This window comes from Mesoplodon mirus, assembly GCF_964341445.2.
Source record: "Mesoplodon mirus genome assembly, chromosome: 19".
Classification (NCBI taxonomy): Eukaryota; Metazoa; Chordata; class Mammalia; order Artiodactyla; family Ziphiidae; genus Mesoplodon; species Mesoplodon mirus.
Window position 1 is genome coordinate 382,995 of NC_138995.1, and position 17,158 is coordinate 400,152.

The 17,158-nt window shown below is 50.1% G+C and overlaps 1 protein-coding gene across 1 annotated transcript in view; it reads left to right on the top strand.

The window, feature by feature from the left end:
- The window catches only part of FANCA (FA complementation group A), a gene marked incomplete at its 5' end in the record, with an annotated part of 52,616 nt that overhangs the window by 22,557 nt on the left and 12,901 nt on the right, over positions 1–17,158 (top strand). The window contains 11 exon segments of the mRNA XM_082607864.1: positions 47–106; positions 885–973; positions 1,595–1,655; positions 1,746–1,795; positions 10,346–10,422; positions 11,734–11,847; positions 13,479–13,615; positions 13,951–14,021; positions 14,367–14,463; positions 14,768–14,955; positions 16,250–16,346. Coding sequence (XP_082463990.1) covers positions 47–106; positions 885–973; positions 1,595–1,655; positions 1,746–1,795; positions 10,346–10,422; positions 11,734–11,847; positions 13,479–13,615; positions 13,951–14,021; positions 14,367–14,463; positions 14,768–14,955; positions 16,250–16,346 — 1,041 coding nt within the window.

The window sequence follows — 17,158 nt, forward strand, 5'->3', positions numbered from 1 at the left end:
AGGCCAGTGCCTGTCTGGGTCCTCACATGCGCCTGTGTCTTTGCAGGTTTCTATAGAAAACATGGGGCTCTATGAGGATTTGTCTTCAACTGGGGATGTCACTGAGGTAACGTCCCGGGCTCGTCGCTGAGCGTCTCTGCGTGTCTGAACCTTTTCTGTCTGGGCCCCAGTGCGTGTGCGGCAGCCGGGGTGAGCTATGCTCCAGTGCTTGTCCTGTCGTATCCACACTGTTCAGAGCAGCAGCATGGGTCACCTTTTACAGGGATGCTTCTTCCAGGAGGTCCCCCTTCCCGTGGTTTCACGGACAAAGTGGTCTGTAAAACAGTTGGGGAAAGGCGGTGTCATGTTTTTCTAGGAATTACAGAAAAAAGTGTGAACTATATTTATGTAGACCAAATGTTGGATGGCCGTATGGGGTGTGTGTGTGCTTTCCTAAGACACTTGTACTTCAAAGTTGCGAGTCTCTGGAGAGCCCTTGCTGTTGGACTGTTAGGCGAATACTTTAAGTTTTCTATTTAAGATTTACTGCTGTTCACAAGTTGCCATTTCATAATTTTTTTAAATCTCAAAAATTAGGTCTTGGCACCTTCCCACCTGAAAGTCTTGCATTGGGATTCTTGTCTCTCCCAGAAGGGCATCAGGGAGCGGGGTGGAGGGCATAGACACGTGGGACCTGGGGGCGGCTGTGGCTCCGCAGAGGTGCTGAGCTCCCTGGGGCCGGGGCAGCAGCTGGTCCCTCCTTGTGGTTTTGCTGGTATCAGGGAGTCTGTCTGCATGCCGCTTGCTCTCTCATGCCTCTCGCCCGACCACAGAGCCGCGGCCCGGCTCTGCTCCTGCCTTTTCTTTTAAATCTTCTGTTTTTTCTCCGTCCTCCCCACTTGGAGCCCCACTGCCAAACGTCCCAGGATGTTGAGAAGGCCATCACGGTGTTTGAACACACGGGGAAGATTCCCGCCGCCGTCCTGGAGGCCAGGTGGGGTTACGCTGCCGGAAGGGCTGGTGGGCAGGTGCTGCCGAGCCCCTGCTGTGACATGAGCTCCCTTGTGGAAAGCCCAGGTGCCCCGCAGCACAGACTGTTCAGAGGGACCAGACAGGCCCTCCCTTTGGCCATGATGGCTTTTCTTGTTCATGCTTCAACGGTGACCGTGTGAAGCCAGCACAGGGAGTTGAATAGCAAAATTGTGTTGAATTTGGTGTGACGCCAAAACACGTTGAATTCTGGTTGCTACCAGTACGGGGTAGCTGTGGCGTAGCTTTCTTAAGGCTTTGCCTCTGAGAAACACGCACCGCTTCCAGCTCCCATGGTCGACCTCGTGGCCGCGGATGAAGCCAGGTTCCAGGGCCATGCATCTGGAATCCTCCAGACTCTGGGTGCAGGTGGTCACCAGCACAGAGTTCCCTTTGTGTGAAGTGTCCCAAAACAGTGGGAAAGAAAACTTGAAAATGTGATATAATGTCATAGCCTTGAAACGTGACACCACATGGCCCACGATCTGGCCTGCAGGGATGGCCCTGGATGTAGACAGTCATTGCCCTCACTGAGGGTCCTCTGTTCGAGGTGGGGCACCCCTGAGCCTGGCCTTTTCTGTTGCAGCATATTCCGGAGGTCCTACTACCTGTCCCACTTTCTCCCCGCCCTGCTCACACCGCGAGAGGTCAGTACACGTCGCCGTGAACGTGAGGCCGGGTCGGCAGAGAGCGGGGTCCCTGTTGGCATCTCACCCAAGTCCTGTCTTCCCTCTCAGCTCCCGAGGGTCCCTGATTCCCGGGCTGCTCTCATAGAGTCCCTGAGGAGGTACGCATGGCAGCGCGGCTCGTCTGGGGAATAACGGCGCAAGGAGCTGTGGCTCTTCTGTAGAGAAATGTGTTTTGTCACATGTATGCTTTACTTATAAAAAGTTGGCTCAAAATTAGTTAAAATGTTAAAAAGAAAATTTCTTTGATTCTGAATATCACAACTGAGCATTTTTCAATGAACTTTTAGGATGATTAGTCTGAGAATTAAAGAAAGTAGTGTTTTTGCTACATAATCATTGGGAAAGGAGGAGAATTTAAGGAAAGAAGGAAAAGGGGGAGGTGAACGCCTTCCACTGTGACGATCTGGGGGGAGAGGAGACCACATGTAGGAGGGGCGTCCCATCCCCCGGCTCACACTGAGGACCTCCAGGAGCAGAGAGGTGGCAGAAACAGAGAAGTATAAACCGTTTTCCAGTGTCTTATGGGAAGTGATGGGTCCTGTGAGAAGATTGAAAAGATAAAGGGCCTAGAAAGTAAAAATAAGCTTTTTCATCTTATGATTAGGCCATTCTCTGGGATCCTTACTTTTACTTATTTTTGGCATAAGATATTCCAAAAGTAAAGAGAACAGTAAAAAAAAACACCCCTATGCCCCATTCGCATTAATATTTTTGCTATCTTTCCTTTTTTTTCTTGAAATAGTCCAGATACATCTTACCCCAGGTCTCTGATCCCCTCACCTTTTCCTCCCAGAAAATCATTATCCTGAAGTTGGTGCATAAATTTTTCCTCTATTTTTTATCCTTTTGTTTTATATGTTTATAACTGTAAATTATGTCCACACACAAACACACCACACAGTGTGGTCTTCCGTGTTTTCAAAGTGGATTTGATAGCAGTGTGTGTTGTTCTGTGACTTGCATTTTCACTACCCCCGTTGGTCGTGTGCTCTGGTTTGTTTAATGCTGTGTGGAATTCTGTTGTGTCTGCAAACTGCCACGTCGCACACCCCAGGGTGCAGGCCACATGCCTACGGAATAAATAGATTAACTTACCACCTTGGAGTTGGACCCTGAGGTTATTTCCACTTTTATGCTTTGTTAACAGTGCTTCAGTGAACATCCTTGGCTATATCTCCATGAAAACTTTAAAATTTTGAGTGCAATTTCATTGATTTTATAGATTAATTTGAGGATATTTGGCTTTACTATGGTACTGAGTTTTTCCTTCCAGGAACATGGTACGTCTTTGTTTATTCAAGTCTTTTACTAGTGTTTTGTGGTTTTTCTTTATACAACTCTTGTAAATTTTTGGCAGCCTTGCTACTCGGTACCTAGCTTTTGTTGTGAACTGCGTGTTCTTTTCTGTCTTCTTCATCGGCTGCTGCTGAGGTGTAGGTGCCCTTGTTTCCATTAACTGTTGAACTTACTCCCGGTGCGTGGTGAGATTTTCTGTGCAGTCACGCTGTCCACAAGATCAAGTTTGCCTCCTCCTGTCTGATTATTGTGCCTTTCAGTGTCTGTCACTGTATTGGGTAGCATTTTAGTATAATGAGCATTGCAGGAGTGAAAGCTGGCCTCGCGTCTTGTTCCTGGCTGAGAGAGGACTGCTGCTAGAGTTCTACCGTTAATGCTGTTTGCTGTAGTTTTATATATATATATATATATATATGCTCCTTACCATGTTAAAAGAGTTCCCTCTGTGAATTCGCTAAGGACTTTTAGCAGGAATTCATGCTTTTTTTTGGCATCCCTTAAGATGATTGTGCTGTTCTCCTGTCATCAGCTATGCGATAATTACATTGATAGGTTTTTCCACTGTCTTTGCGTTCCTGGAATACCCCCTAATTGGTAACAGTTTTTTGTTTTATAAACTGCTGAATTTGGTTTACTGATACTTTATTTAGTATTCTCGCATCTGTGTCTCATTCTGTTAGACTCACCTTGGCTGCTTTGCTATTAAGGCATTTGGTTCCTCACGGAACGAACCAGGCAGCCTTCCCTCTTTCCTGTCCCCTGAAATAGTTTGTGTCACACAGGGATCGTGTGTCCCTGAAGGTTTGGTAAAATCTGGCTGCAAAATCATCTGTTCCTGGTGTCTTTTGTGGAGGCAAGACTTTTGGCTGCTGACTCAGTTTCTTGAATGGTTATCGGTTTAGTCAGGTTTTTTATTCTCGAGTTAGCTTTTATGTATATTTCTAGAAAATTGTCCATTTCATCTAAGTTTGCAGATCTGTTGATGTATCATTTTTCATGATATTCTATTGTGATTTAAAAAATTTGTCTACCTCATCTGTACTTTTCATCCCTTCTTAAAATTTTTTTCATGCTAGTGTTAATTTTGCCTTTTTTTATGACTCATTCATTACTTAAAGACTTGTCTGTTTTATTAATTGTATCACATAACCAGCTTTTAATATTGTGTCCTTCCTGCTGTTTGGGGTTTTTTAAATAAATTTATTGATTTTTATTTTTGGCTGCATTGGGTCTTTGCTGCTGTGCATGGGCTTTTCTCTAGTTGTGGTGAGTTGGGGCTTCTCATTGAGGTGGCCTCTCCTGCTGCGGAGCACGGGCTCTAGGCACACGGGCTGCAGTAGTTGTGGCACGTGGGCACAGTAGTTGTGTCTCGCGGGCTCTAGAGTTCAGGCTCAGTAGTTGTGGTGCATGGGTTTAGCTGCTCTGAGGCATGTGGGATCCTCCCGGACCAGGGCTCGAACCCATGTCCCCTGCATTGGCAGGCGGATTCTTAACCACTGTGCCACCAGAGAAGCCCCCTCCTTGCTGTTTTTTTTTTTTTAATAAATTTATTTATTTTTGGCTGCGTTGGGTCTTCGTTGCTGCATGTGGGTTTTTCTCTGGTTGTGGTGAGCCAGGGCTACTCTTCGTTGCAGTGTGCAGGCTTCTCATTGCGGTGGCTTCTCGTTGTGGAGCATGGGCTCTAGGCACACGGGCTTCAGTAGTTGTGGCATGCGGGCTCAGTAGTTGTGGCTCGCAGGCTCTAGAGCACAGGCTCAGTAGTTGTGGCGCACGGGCTTAGTTGCTCCGCGGCATGTGGGATCCTCCCAGACTGGGGCTCGAACCTGTGTCCCCTGCATTGGCAGGCGGATTCTCAACCACTGTGCCACCAGGGAAGCCCCTCCCTGCTGTTTTTAAAAACATCTTCTATTTGTTTTTAGATTTTAACTTTATTATTTACTTTTTGTTTTCTTTGGGTTTACTATGTTGTTCTTTTTATAACTTCTTAAAGTGGTGGTTTAATTTATTGTTTTATAACTTTTCTTGTGTTTTAAAACAGGCATATTTTAATAAATTTTACCTCCAGATATCACTTCAGCTGCCTTCCAAAAGTTTCAATGTGTAGTTCTTACACTGTCGGTCAGTTCTAAATACTCAACCATTGTGCTATGATTTTCTCATAATTTGTAAGTTAGTTTTAAGTAAATTTTTAAAAATTTTAAACATTTAGGTATTTGCCCATGAGTTTTTATTGTTGAATTCCAATGTTAATTGCGTGTTTCACAAAGAATATGATTCACTTTGTATGGAGTTTTTTCTACTTGTCAAGACTTTCTTTCAGAATTTGCTTGGAATTTGCAGACATTCCGCACATCCTTGAAAACAACACATGTCCTTCAGTTTTGGACTGTAGGGTCTGTCTGTTAAATTGTGCTTATTCTCAAGTTTTCTGTATCCTGAATAGTTTTCTGCGTCTTTGGTTTATCAGTTTATTGTGGAGGTGGTTGTGATTTTGTCAGTTTCTCCTTATAATTCTGTCAGATTTGTCTTGTTGCAAGAAAGTTCGTAATTATTAAAATACAGGCTTCTCTTGCTGGATGTTTTTCCCTTTGTTATTATGTAATGTCTCTGTTAGGCTTTTTACCTTAATTTCTATTTTGTTTGCTGTTAAAACCAGCTTTTTTTTTTTTTTTTTTTTTGGTATTTGCATGGTATAGCTTCTTTTTTTATTGCTGCGTTGGATCTTTGTTGCTGCACGCAGGCTATCTGTAGTTGTGGAGAGCGGGGGCTACTCTTTGTTGCAGTGCGTGGGCTTCTTATTGCAGTGGCTTCTCTTGTTGGGGAGCATGGGCTCTAGGCACATGGGCTTCAGTAGTTTTGGTACATGGGCTCAGTAGTTGTGGCTCACGGGCTTAGTTGATCCACGGCATGTGGGATCACATGTCCTGTGCATTGGTAGGTGGATTCCCAACCACTGCACCACCGGGGAAGTCCCTAATTTTTTGACATATTTATTTCTAGTCTTTAAAAAAGAGTTATGTCAGAATTAAATATGGATATAGATTAAAGAGTCCTGGCAGCAACATGGATGGACCTGGAGATAATCATACTAAGCGAAGTAAGACAGACAGAGAAAGACAAATACCATATGATATCGCTTATGTGTGGAATCTAAACTATGACACAAATGAAACAGAGACAGACTCACAGACATAGAGAACAGACTTGTTGCTGGGGAGTGCGGGGGTGTGGAGGGGGAGGGATGGAGTGGGAGTTTGGGATTAGCAGATGCAAACCATTATATAGAGAACAGATAAACAACGAGGTCCCACTTACAGCACAGGGAACTATATTCCACATCCTGTGATAAACCATGAGGGAAAGACTAGGAACAAGAATACATATGTATGTATTACTGGGTCACTTTGCTGTACAGCAGAAATTAACACACATTGGAATTCAACTATACTTGAAAAAATTTTTTTAAATATTTATTTATTTATTTAAATTTTTATTTATTTATTTTTTGTGTGGTACCCGGGCCCCTCACTGTTGCGGCCTCTCCCGCTGCAGAGCACAGGCTCCGGACGCACAGGCCCAGCGGCCATGGCTCACAGGCCCAGCCGCTCCGCGGCATGTGGGATCCTCCCGGACCGGGGCACGAACCGGTGTACCCTGCATCGGCAGGCGGACTCCCAACCACTGTGCCACCAGGGAAGCCCATAAAATTTTTTTTTTTTTTTTTTTGCAGTACACGGGCCTCTCACTGCTGTGGCCTCTCCCGTTGCGGAGCACAGGCTCCAGATGCGCAGGCTCAGCAACCATGGCTCACGGGCCTAGCCGCTCTGCGGCATGTGGGATCCTCCCAGACCGGGGCATGAACCCGTGTCCCCTGCATCGTCAGGCGGACTCTCAACCACTGCGCCACCAGGGAAGCCCAAAAGTTTTTTTTAAGTTAGATTAAAGAGTCAGATACTTCTATTAAGTTTATTAAGAGAAATAGCCAGGGGCTTCCCTGGTGGCGCAGTGGTTAAGAATCTGCCTGCCAGTGCAGGAGACACAGGTTCGAGCCCTGGTCCAGGACGATCCCACATGCCGCGGAGCAACTAAGCCCGTGCGCCACAGCCACTGAGCCTGCGCTCTAGAGCCCGTGAGCCACAACTACTGAGCCCGTGGGCCACAACTACTGAGCCTGCGCACTTAGAGCCCGTGCTCCCAACAAGAGAAGCCACTGCAATGAGAAGCCTGCGCACCACAACAAAGAGTAGCCTCCGCTCGCCACAACTAGAGAAAGCCCGTGCGCAGCAACGAAGACCCAACGCAGCCAAAAATAAGATAAAATAAAATAAATAAATTTATTTTTTTTAAAAAGAGAGAGAAATAGCCACTCCCCCACCCATCCCTGCCACTTCACTTTCTTTCTGGAAGCAAGCATTTTCAACTCAACTGATTTTTTGATATTTCGCCCCAAATCTCCAAACAACATTATCATTTTGGTATTGACTTTTTCTCTTTTAGTTTTCTTTCCTTTACCGATACACATAGCTGCCCTTCCTGTGTTAGTTTTAAAAACCTGTTTTTTAAGGCTGTCTGAACACTATTCAGAGCTGGTCGTTAGGAATCATTACTTTCTGTTTTCTCTGGAGTTCACAGTTACCTTTGTTTCGTCTTAGTTTTCCTTGTACGTATCATGGCTCACTGGACACTCTGCCAGTTGTCTCCATGTTCTCTTGTTCAGAATCACCACGTCTTCCAACAGTCATATCTTGGGGAACTCTCTTCCAGAGCCGTCTGAGCTGCGTCGCTCGGGCCCACTCGTGTTTCATGCCTCCAAGACTGCTGTCGCCCTCGTACCTTCCTTCAGCGTCACCTGGGGACGGACGTCCTTTGCTCTGGCCTGTGCTGGCTTCTCCTTTCTGTGCTCAAGATCATCCTCGTTCTTGGTTTACTCCTTTGTCTTGGTGGAAAACATCCTATTGAAACGTCTTACAAAAGGATGGGTGTGAGGTAGATGTTTGGACACCTGATTTAGCCCTCACATTTGATAGGTAGTTTGGGTATAGAAATCTAAGTCGGAAATTATTTTCCCTCAATTTTTTTTTTTTTTTTTTTTTTGTGGTACGAGGGCCTCTCACTGTCGCGGCCTCTCCCGCTGCGGAGCACAGGCTCTGGACACGCAGGCCCAGCGGCCATGGCTCACGGGTCCACCCGCTCCGCGGCATGTGGGGTCCTCCCGGACCGGGGCACGAACCCGCGTCCCCTGCATCGGCAGGCGGACTCTCAACCACTGCGCCACCAGGGAAGCCCACCCTCAAATTTTTAAGAGTCATTCCATTGACTTCTAGCTTCCAGTATTGCTACTGAGATGTTAGAAACTTACAGTTTCTGACTCTTTGTGTGGGAATCTGTGTTCTTCTTTCTGGAGGCCTGTAGTGCCTTTTCTTTGTTCCCTGTGTTCTGAAATTTTATAGCAGTGTACTTCATTGTGGGTCTAATTTTATTTCTGGGCTGGGCACATGGTGGGCCTTTTACTCTGGAAATTCATACCCTTCAGTACTAAGGAATTTTCTTGGATACTGAAAACCTTTTTTTAATGAAAAATTTAAGACAGAAAAGCAGAATAGAATCTATCACCCAGATTTGTTATCAATAAATGGGCAATCTTGTTTCATCTATAGCCTTCAAACTCACTTACCCACCCACCATTCTGGATTATTTTGAAGCAAATCCCAGACACTGATTATTTCAACTTGGTTTATTTCATTGCAGATTTCCTCTTTGTGTCCTTTTTCTTCTTAGAACTGCTATTTTTTAGATATTAGATCTCCTGTATTGTCTTCTGATTTTTTTTCTCTTTTGTCCTATTTTGCATATGTTTTGTTTTGTTTTTTCCTCTCCTTTCTGAGAGATTTCTTCAAGTTTATTTGCAAGTTCTTTTACTGAGTGTTTCATTTCTGCCATCAGATATTCCTTTGTACAGCAGTCTATTTTTTAATTTTAATTTAATTTTATTTATTTATTTAGGCTGTGTTGGGTCTTTGTTGTTGCACATGGGCTTTCTCTAGTGGTGAGCGGGGGCTACTCTTCGTTGTGGTGTGCGGGCTTCTCACTGGTGGCTTCTCTTGTTGCAGAGCAGGGGCTCTAGGCGTGCGGGCTGCAGCAGTTGTGGCTCGTGGGCTCTAGAGCGCAGGCTCAGTAGTTGTGGTGTACGGGCTTAGTTGCTCCACGGCACGTGGGATCTTCCCAGACCAGGGCTCGAACCCATGTCCACTGCCTTGGCAGGCAGATTCTTAACCACTGCGCCACCAGGGAAGCCCCCAGCGGTCCATTCTTGTTTCACAGCTGCAGTGTTTTGTCTTACCTCTCTGAAGATATTAATAAAAGTGATGACTGACAGTTTCTTTTCTGTGGATTTCTCCGTTTCCTTGAATTTGTTCTTTCGTTTTTTTTTGTTTGTTTTGTTTTGGTTTTTTTTGCGATACGCGGGCCTCTCACTGACGTGGCCTCTCCCGTTGCGGACCACAGGCTCCGGACACGCAGGCTCAGCGGCCATGGCTCATGGGCCCAGCCGCTCCGCGGCATGTGGGATCCTCCCAGACCAGGGCACAAACCCGTGTCCCCTGCATCGGCAGGCGGACTCAACCAGTGCGCCACCAGGGAAGTCCCTGTTCTTTCGTTTTATTTGCATTGGTTTCTGTTTTTTCTTTTCTCCTTTTTGGTTTCTGTTTTTTAAACAAGGCTTTCCAGTCCCTAGGGCAGTGGGTGGTGCCCTCAGTTCCTAGTCTCCAGCCAAGTTCCCTGCCTCCCTCCAGTCTTGGTGTGGATTCTCACTCTGGACCACAGCCATGTCTCTGTTCTTCTACTTGAATCTCGTTGTCTCGGTTTGCAGCACTGTTGGGGGGGTGATGCTCTGTGGCTCTTGTCCTTGTACTTGCTGCTGTGCCATGAGAACGTGCCAGCCGTGTCCGTGCCCTGCAGATGCCCCGTGTCCTCATCACAAGACTTGTATTTTTAATGACATTAATTGGATGTTTTCCTTAGTTGGCATTTTTCATTAAAAGTAATATAAGTTCACCTTTAAAATTTGTGAATTACCAAAACTTGAATGAGAGAAGTAAAAATCATTTATAATCTCACTACAGAACAAAACCCACTGTTGGTAGATGTTTATATAGGAGGTATGAAGTAGTCAGGACCGTTTAAGTCCATATGGACAATGTTTTTCCTAAACATAGGGTCATGCTGTGGGGTGTTGTATAATTTATTTAGATTTACTCTGTTGCATATTTCTGTTTTATGATAGTCTTTGGGATTGTAAGCTTGAGAATTAATTTGAGTCCTAGTTGACTATTTAATGTTTTCTTCTGATCCAGAGCAGATAAAATTCCCCCCTCCTTATACTCCACCTACCGCCAAGCCTGCTCCACTGTCGGAGAGAAGAAGCCAGAAGGTAAGGTCAGTGGGTTGCTTGGTCCCCAGACGTGCCTATCTCATCTCCACTTCCCTGATCACGAGACGTGTCGGTGGCACCTTGGTCCATCTGGTCTGGTTCTGTCATGCTGGGTCTGGTCACAGCTGTGGCTTCAGAGACTGCCCAGCACCAGCCCTGGGACAGCTGTGACACCAGGAGGGCTGCCTATGATGTCATTCCCTGAACACGCATGCAGTACAAAATCCACTTGACCATTTCTCATCTTTGTGTGCCCCGCTGAGGTTGTGATGTGGTTTCTGTTTGCTGATCTGAATTTGAGCCTTAAAGTCAGGTGACCAGCCAGGCCCGAGGCCCGTGGTGCTTGTTCTGCACCGTGTCCTAGTAGGGGGTCTGCCGTGGCTCTTTGGCCGTTTGGACGGTTGGGGATCTTTCTGCTTCTAGGGGACAGTGATGTAGACCTGGGCCAGTGTGTGAAAGTGTGCATCATTGCTTGGAGCAGCTGGGCGGGCTGTCCGCACCCCATCGCCCCAGAAACGAGGCGCCATCGGGACAGGACCTGGTCTCTCGGTGTTGAAATGGTGCAGCTGTTTGCTGGTCAATCCCTCTGACGCCTGCAGGGCCAGTTAGGCTGCATGAGCAACTGCAGCTCTGTTTTCTAATTCTGTCTGTGAGACCCTCCTTGCACGATCTTCCTCAGTTTCTGACAGCCAGGGAGACCCACACCTATTTGGACCAGTATCGAAACATCTTGCAGACAGGATGCCAAGGGGGCCGTAGGGCTGTGTCCACTGTTGAGTGAGGCGTTGCCCTCCTCTCCTAACCCATGGTCCTGCTTCTGGGGGCTTCTAGAATGTTTTCTAATGCTGTATCTCATGGGGCTGGTATTTTTAGTAAACCTGTTAAATGTGTGTTGAGGACTGGCAACGCCCTCTAATACACTGATTTTTACATCCTGTTGTAAAAAACAATATCACAGTGTTACTTAAAAGTTTGAGAAACAGGGACTGAACCATCATCTGTCCACAGTTCTGCTCTCCCCGCCCAGCCTCCCTCCACATGCATGTGGTCTTTATTCATTACGTACCTGCTGTTTACATTTGTGGTGACAGTGTGTACAGAACCATGGTTTTTCTGAAACTTCCTTATGAATGTTTTAACTTCGATAGGACATTAACATCCGCCGTCAGGGGAGAGCGTTGCACGTCCCTCCTCATAGGGCCCCGTCCTCCGTGTGCCCTCTGCACGGAGAAGCCAGGGACAGCGTCAGTTCCCTGTGCTTCCTATCTGATCTAACCTGTTTAATTGTTAAAACTACCTCCTGTCTCTCAGATGCAGCCTCGCGAAGGGAGCTGGAGCCCAGCTGTGCGGAGGAGCCGCTGGGCCTGCTCACAACTGCCCTGCAAGAGCTCAGGGCCTCAGTGACAGATCCCACCCAGCATGACGGTGAGGACGGGGCTGTGGAGCGGGCCCTCCGCAGTGGGTGTCCGTGGGTGCCCAGGCCAGCCCTGACGTGCTCAGAGCTTGTGGCTGCTCTGTTGCCCATAGTGGCAGCGGTCGGTGCATCTTCCCTGCAGTTCAGCATCTGGTAGTGAGCGCGACCACAGCCTGGTGGGTGTGGAGCATGCCTCCTTTCTGACACTCAGGCTGTCCCAAAGTCTGGGTAGAATATGGATATTCTGCTACTTGGCATCCCTGTGGGACAGGAGACCTAGAGGAGGAAAGCTGCGTTGCTGGCTGTGGGGCTTCTCTCCTTCCTTTACTGCCTGGGTGGCTGTGCTCTTCAGCACTGGGCCTCTGCTTCTGGGACTGTATCCCATGAGGGGGTCTGGAGGACAAGCATGAGCAGTTCAGAGCGCTCAGTGGCCACAGTGGTCCACAAAAGAAAATGCTAGGTTCCAATGTTTTTAGATTTTTGCTGTGCTAAATGCAGAAACAAAAATACATAAGGCATGTTTTTACCTAGTAACTTCAGTAGATTTTTATTTATTATTAATTCATTTAATTCCTCTGAGTCTCACGGAGGAAATACAGTTGATCCTTGAACAACACAGTTGTTGTTTTTAATTTATTTATTTTTGGCTGCGTTGGGTCTTCGTTGCTGCGCGTGGGCTTTCTCTAGTTGTGGTGAGCGAGCTTCTCATTGCGGTAACTTCGCTTGTTGTGGAGCACGGGCTCTAGGCACGCGGGCTTCAGTAGTTGTGGCTCGCGGGCTCTAGTGTTCAGGCTCAGTAGTTGTGGCGCACAGGGGCTTAGTTGCTCCGCGGCATGTGGGATCTTCCCAGACCAGGGCTCGAACCCGTGTCCCCTGCATTGGCAGGCAGATTCTTAACCACTGTGCCACCAGGGAAGTCCGCAACACAGTTTTTAACAGTGTGGGTTGTGTCGACTCAGTATATGCAGATTATTTTCAGTAAATATACTGAAAAATTTTTGGAAATAAATGACAATTGCAAAAATTTCAGATAAACCACATTGCCTAGAAATATTGAGAAAATTAGGTATGTCGTGAATGCATAAAATATACGTAGATTCACGTGACATGCAAACTACATGGCAGGCTGTGAGGAGTTAAGCCTGGGGTCAGAAGTTATGCACAGGTTTTCACCTGTGGTGGAGGGTCGGCAGCCCCAGCTCTGCCTCCACCGTGGTCGTCCTGAGGGCCCAGGATATCCCCTCGTGGCCAGCGTGGCCCTTCCAAACTCTGCTCCTGCAGCACGTGGTTCTTGGGGAGGTCAAGGCCCGTGTGGGGCCCCAGCGCTGCCGCAAGATGGTCAGCCAGCCAGGCCTGCGAGTCCCTGTGCTGGCAGAGCCGCCGAGGCCGGGCCGGGCGGCCGCAGTGGGCGTCAGTGTGTGCAGAGGTGGCTGGCGGGCGAGGGGTGCAGGGTGTAGACACGGGCCGTGGTGATGTGAAGAGGTATGCCAGCCCCTCGGAGAAGCCTGGCCACCTGCACCGCAGAAAAGTGATTCCACTGCTGGCCGGGCGGGGACGAGAGCGGCCCCAGGGTCAGTTGAGAGTGTGGCCCCTGTGGTGGTGGGTGGCGCCCCTGCTCATGGCACCGGTCCCTGCCTTGCAGCGTTGTTGGCTCGGATGGCAGTGATCTCTGAACAGCTCCACTCCGCCCTGGGCCTGGGCGAGGATGACAGCGACGTCGAGGGGGCCCCGGTTCAGCTCAGCGTCCGGGCCCCCAAGCTGCAGCCGTGGGAGCAGAGGGTGAGTGTGGGGCGCCAGGGAGACCACATGTGAGTCGAGGGTTTCGGGCCGGTGCTGCCGTTTGCTTACAGACTCTGTGTTTGGGAGGAAGTTGTGGCAGAGGCTGCTCGTGGCCCTTTGTGGGCAGGTTTGCTGACCCTGCTCTCTGCTGAGAAGCTCCGTGATGACCCCTGGGGGCCCCTCCCAGGGTTTGGGGATTCCTGTGCCGAGGCGTTGCAGCCTCTTCTCCGGACGGGGGCCCGTTTCCGGTCTCGTCAGCTCCACTGTGGCCCTGTGTGTCCAGGGTGGAAACACTGTGATGTGGGTTTGCGGCCCTGAGACCTCTCCTCTCTCAGGTCGTGGACCTCCTGCTGACGTCTTTCTGTCAGAACCTCATGGCGGCCTCCAGCGTCGCCCCACCAGACAGGTAGAGGCTAGGCGGTCTCACCGGGTGGTTTGGAGCTGTCCTGGGGCGGCCTGGGTGCTCGTGATGAGAGTGGCTGTCGATCCTGGTCCAGCTCTGAGCCTTGGGCCCTGGTCCTGCTCCCCGACTTCGCGCTGCACTGGGGAAGGGCCTGGGTGGGGTGGGGGCGGACTTATCCAGCAGGGATGTGGCGACGGTCAGCGTTGCAACAGGAGACCCTCCTGTTTGGGGAACAGCCTGGTTCTTTCTTCAGTCTCTGGTGCCTGACTGCTCGTCCACCAGGCTCCAGGCGGGCAGTGCAGGGCCAGGCCTGGCCGCTGCCACTGTTCTCTGTGGCTGTCCCTACAGGCAGGGCCCCTGGGCCGCCCACTTCGTGAGGACCCTGTGCAGACGCAGGCTCCTGCCGGCTCTGCTCAGCAGACTCTGCCAACTGCTCCATCACCAGGTAGGGCTGCCACCTCCTCCAGCCAGGAGGTGGGCTTCCTCCTGCCCCCCCAACGCTGAACCTCTTTTCTTTTTAAATATTTCTGTATTTATCTACGTATGTACGTATGTATGCATGTGGCTGTGCCCGGTCTTCGTTGCGGCATGCGGGCTCTTAGTTGCAGCATGTGGGCTCTTACTTGTGGCATGTGGGATCTCATTCCCTGACCTGGGATCGAACCCTGGCCCCCTGCATTGGGAGCACGGAGTCTTTAGCCACTAGACCACCAGGGAAGTCCCTGAACCACTCTTCTTTCCTATTTTAGGGCCCGAGCCTGAGTGCCTCACATGTGGTGGGGTTGGCTGCCCTGGCCGTCCACCTTGGCGAGTCCAGGTCTGCCCTCCCGGAGGTGCATGTGGGCCCTCCCACCCCTGCCAGGGGCCTGCCCGTCCCCGAGCTCTTCGATATCCTCCTGCCCTGTAGGACCCAGGAGTCCTCAGCCCTGTGTCTGAAGTGAGTGTCCCTCTTGTCAAAAGTAACACACGTTTATCCGACAAAATTAGCACAGACACACATGCTCTACAGATGACCACTCTTTACCGTGTTGGTCTGTACCGTTCCAGAACCTCATCTTGGGTGTATTTGTGTGTGTGTTGGTATCTTCGGTTATAAAAGTGAGATCACCCTACTTTGCTACCTGCTTTTCAAGATGCTCACAAGGGGCTGCAGGTGCCCTTCTCCAGGTCAGGTGCCAGCGGCTGGTTGGACCTGCCCCTCAGGTTAGGTTCCGGGGTCTCCCTGTGGTGAGCAGCTTTCTCTGGGGGACGTTTCTACCCACACAGCTGCCCCATCCAGAGGGCTTTGAGACCCATCGTCCAGTTACGTGCTCACCCACTCACTGCACACTGCGTGCTAGGCCCCTCCCGGGACCCAGTGAGTCGCAGGGAGCCCGTAGCCTGGGGTCGGCGGGTGTGAGAGATGGGCGGGGGCTGGGTGAGAGCGGCCATCCCACGGGCAGAGCCCTGGAGAGTCCACGTGCGACTCAGGCCAGAAGGGCTTACTGTGGCTGCTGAGGTCAGGATGGAAGCCGGAGGCTCCGGTGGGAGATGTTGGCTGGGACCAGGGTCGTGGCTCACGGACTGAGCTGGCATTAGGAGAGACAGGGAGAGCTGAGCACAGGAGCGCGGCCTGGGACCAGTGCCCGCCAGCTGTCCGCGCCATCCACAGCAGCACCACTGACAAATCCGCAGTGGGAGTCGGGCCCCTTCCTCGCCACAGTCCTGACTCTGGGCCTCATGGTCACCTCTGTTCTCGGCAGCCTCTCCCTCCCACACGTCACAGCCCACCATGGGCGGGCAGAGGCTGAGTTGGAAACTGGATGTGCTTCACTCTGGCTCTGAGGTTCTTTTAGGCCGGAACAGTGAATAATTTGCCATCACGCAGGTGAACGAGAGCCTTATGCAATCACACAAGGAACACCCACCTCGCACCTCCTCACTTCATTCCCTTTGTTCTGACCGTGGCTCTTGACACGCTGGGAAAGCAAGCCCTTACGTGCAGAGCCTGTGTGTTCATGTGTTTTCTGAGTCTCTCGTCAACGTGGAAAGGGCTCAGGCCAGACGGCCTGACTGGGGGGCTCTTTCCCGAGGACTCGGAGGAGCCAGCCAGGCTGGGCCTGAGGCTGAGCACCGAGCGGCCGTCGGGCTGGGAGGCTCTCAGTTCACTTTGTGCAGTTCATGCTCTTCTTCCACCTGTTATTTTGCATGGATCCCATTTCTGTGTTATAATTTCTGTTTTCTATTTTCAGATTTTGTACAGCGGCAATTTCTTATTCTTTGTGTAAGTTTTCTTCCCAGTCACATGACATCTTGTACAGCTGTTTGTCTCCAGGCCTTATAAAAAAGGTGAGTCTCCTGGGTTCCTTTTTCTGCTCTCCTCTAAGTTCCAGTTTTGTACAGGTTTCTGGCCTGAAGCCTGTGTGGCCTCCGTCTCAGCACCGGCCTCGTTTGTAGCAGACTGTCTCCTGGTGCCACCCCGCCGTCTGCTTGGGTCCAACACTGCCTTTTCCTTCCATCTGAGTTAAGAGGAGGGGCTGGAAGGTGACAACTACAGATGTCCCTCCTTATTTGTGAAGTAGGCAGATTAAAAGATTGATGTTATAGAACGTGTGTCAGCATTTAAGGAAGCACCTGCCCCTCCTCTGAAGACAGCCTGGGAAACTGAATCCTCAGTGTCAAAGGCGGCGGTGCCGTCACAGCGGGAACCAGTGTTGCTGCACCTGCAGAGCTTTAGGGAACGTCTCCCTTGAGGTTTGAGCCTGGTTCATAGTTCCAGGCCCCGCGTCAGAGTCCTGGGCGCTGCTGGGAGCTCCACCGCGTCAGGAGCAGCCTGGGGTCCGGGTGCCCCTGTGCTCCCGGTCCCAGGTGCTGACATTTTAAAGTGTGGGATGGAGGTCTGGAGGAGTGGCCCAGAAGAGGAAGTCCTCGCCCTGTGTCCCAAGCTCCCCGAGGTCCCCTCGAGCAGCCTGTGGCTCTGTCAGCATGAGGGCGGGGGTCCGACCTCCTCAGGCAAAGATGTGCGGCTCAGTGCGTCACCGAGGGAGCATCTCCTGTAGCCACTGAGCACACTTAGTGAGAATGCCGGGGCCGGCGGGTCGCGGGGGACGGCCGTGCGTGGCTGCAGGACGTGGCAGTTCAGAGATGTGTGGTCAGGGCTG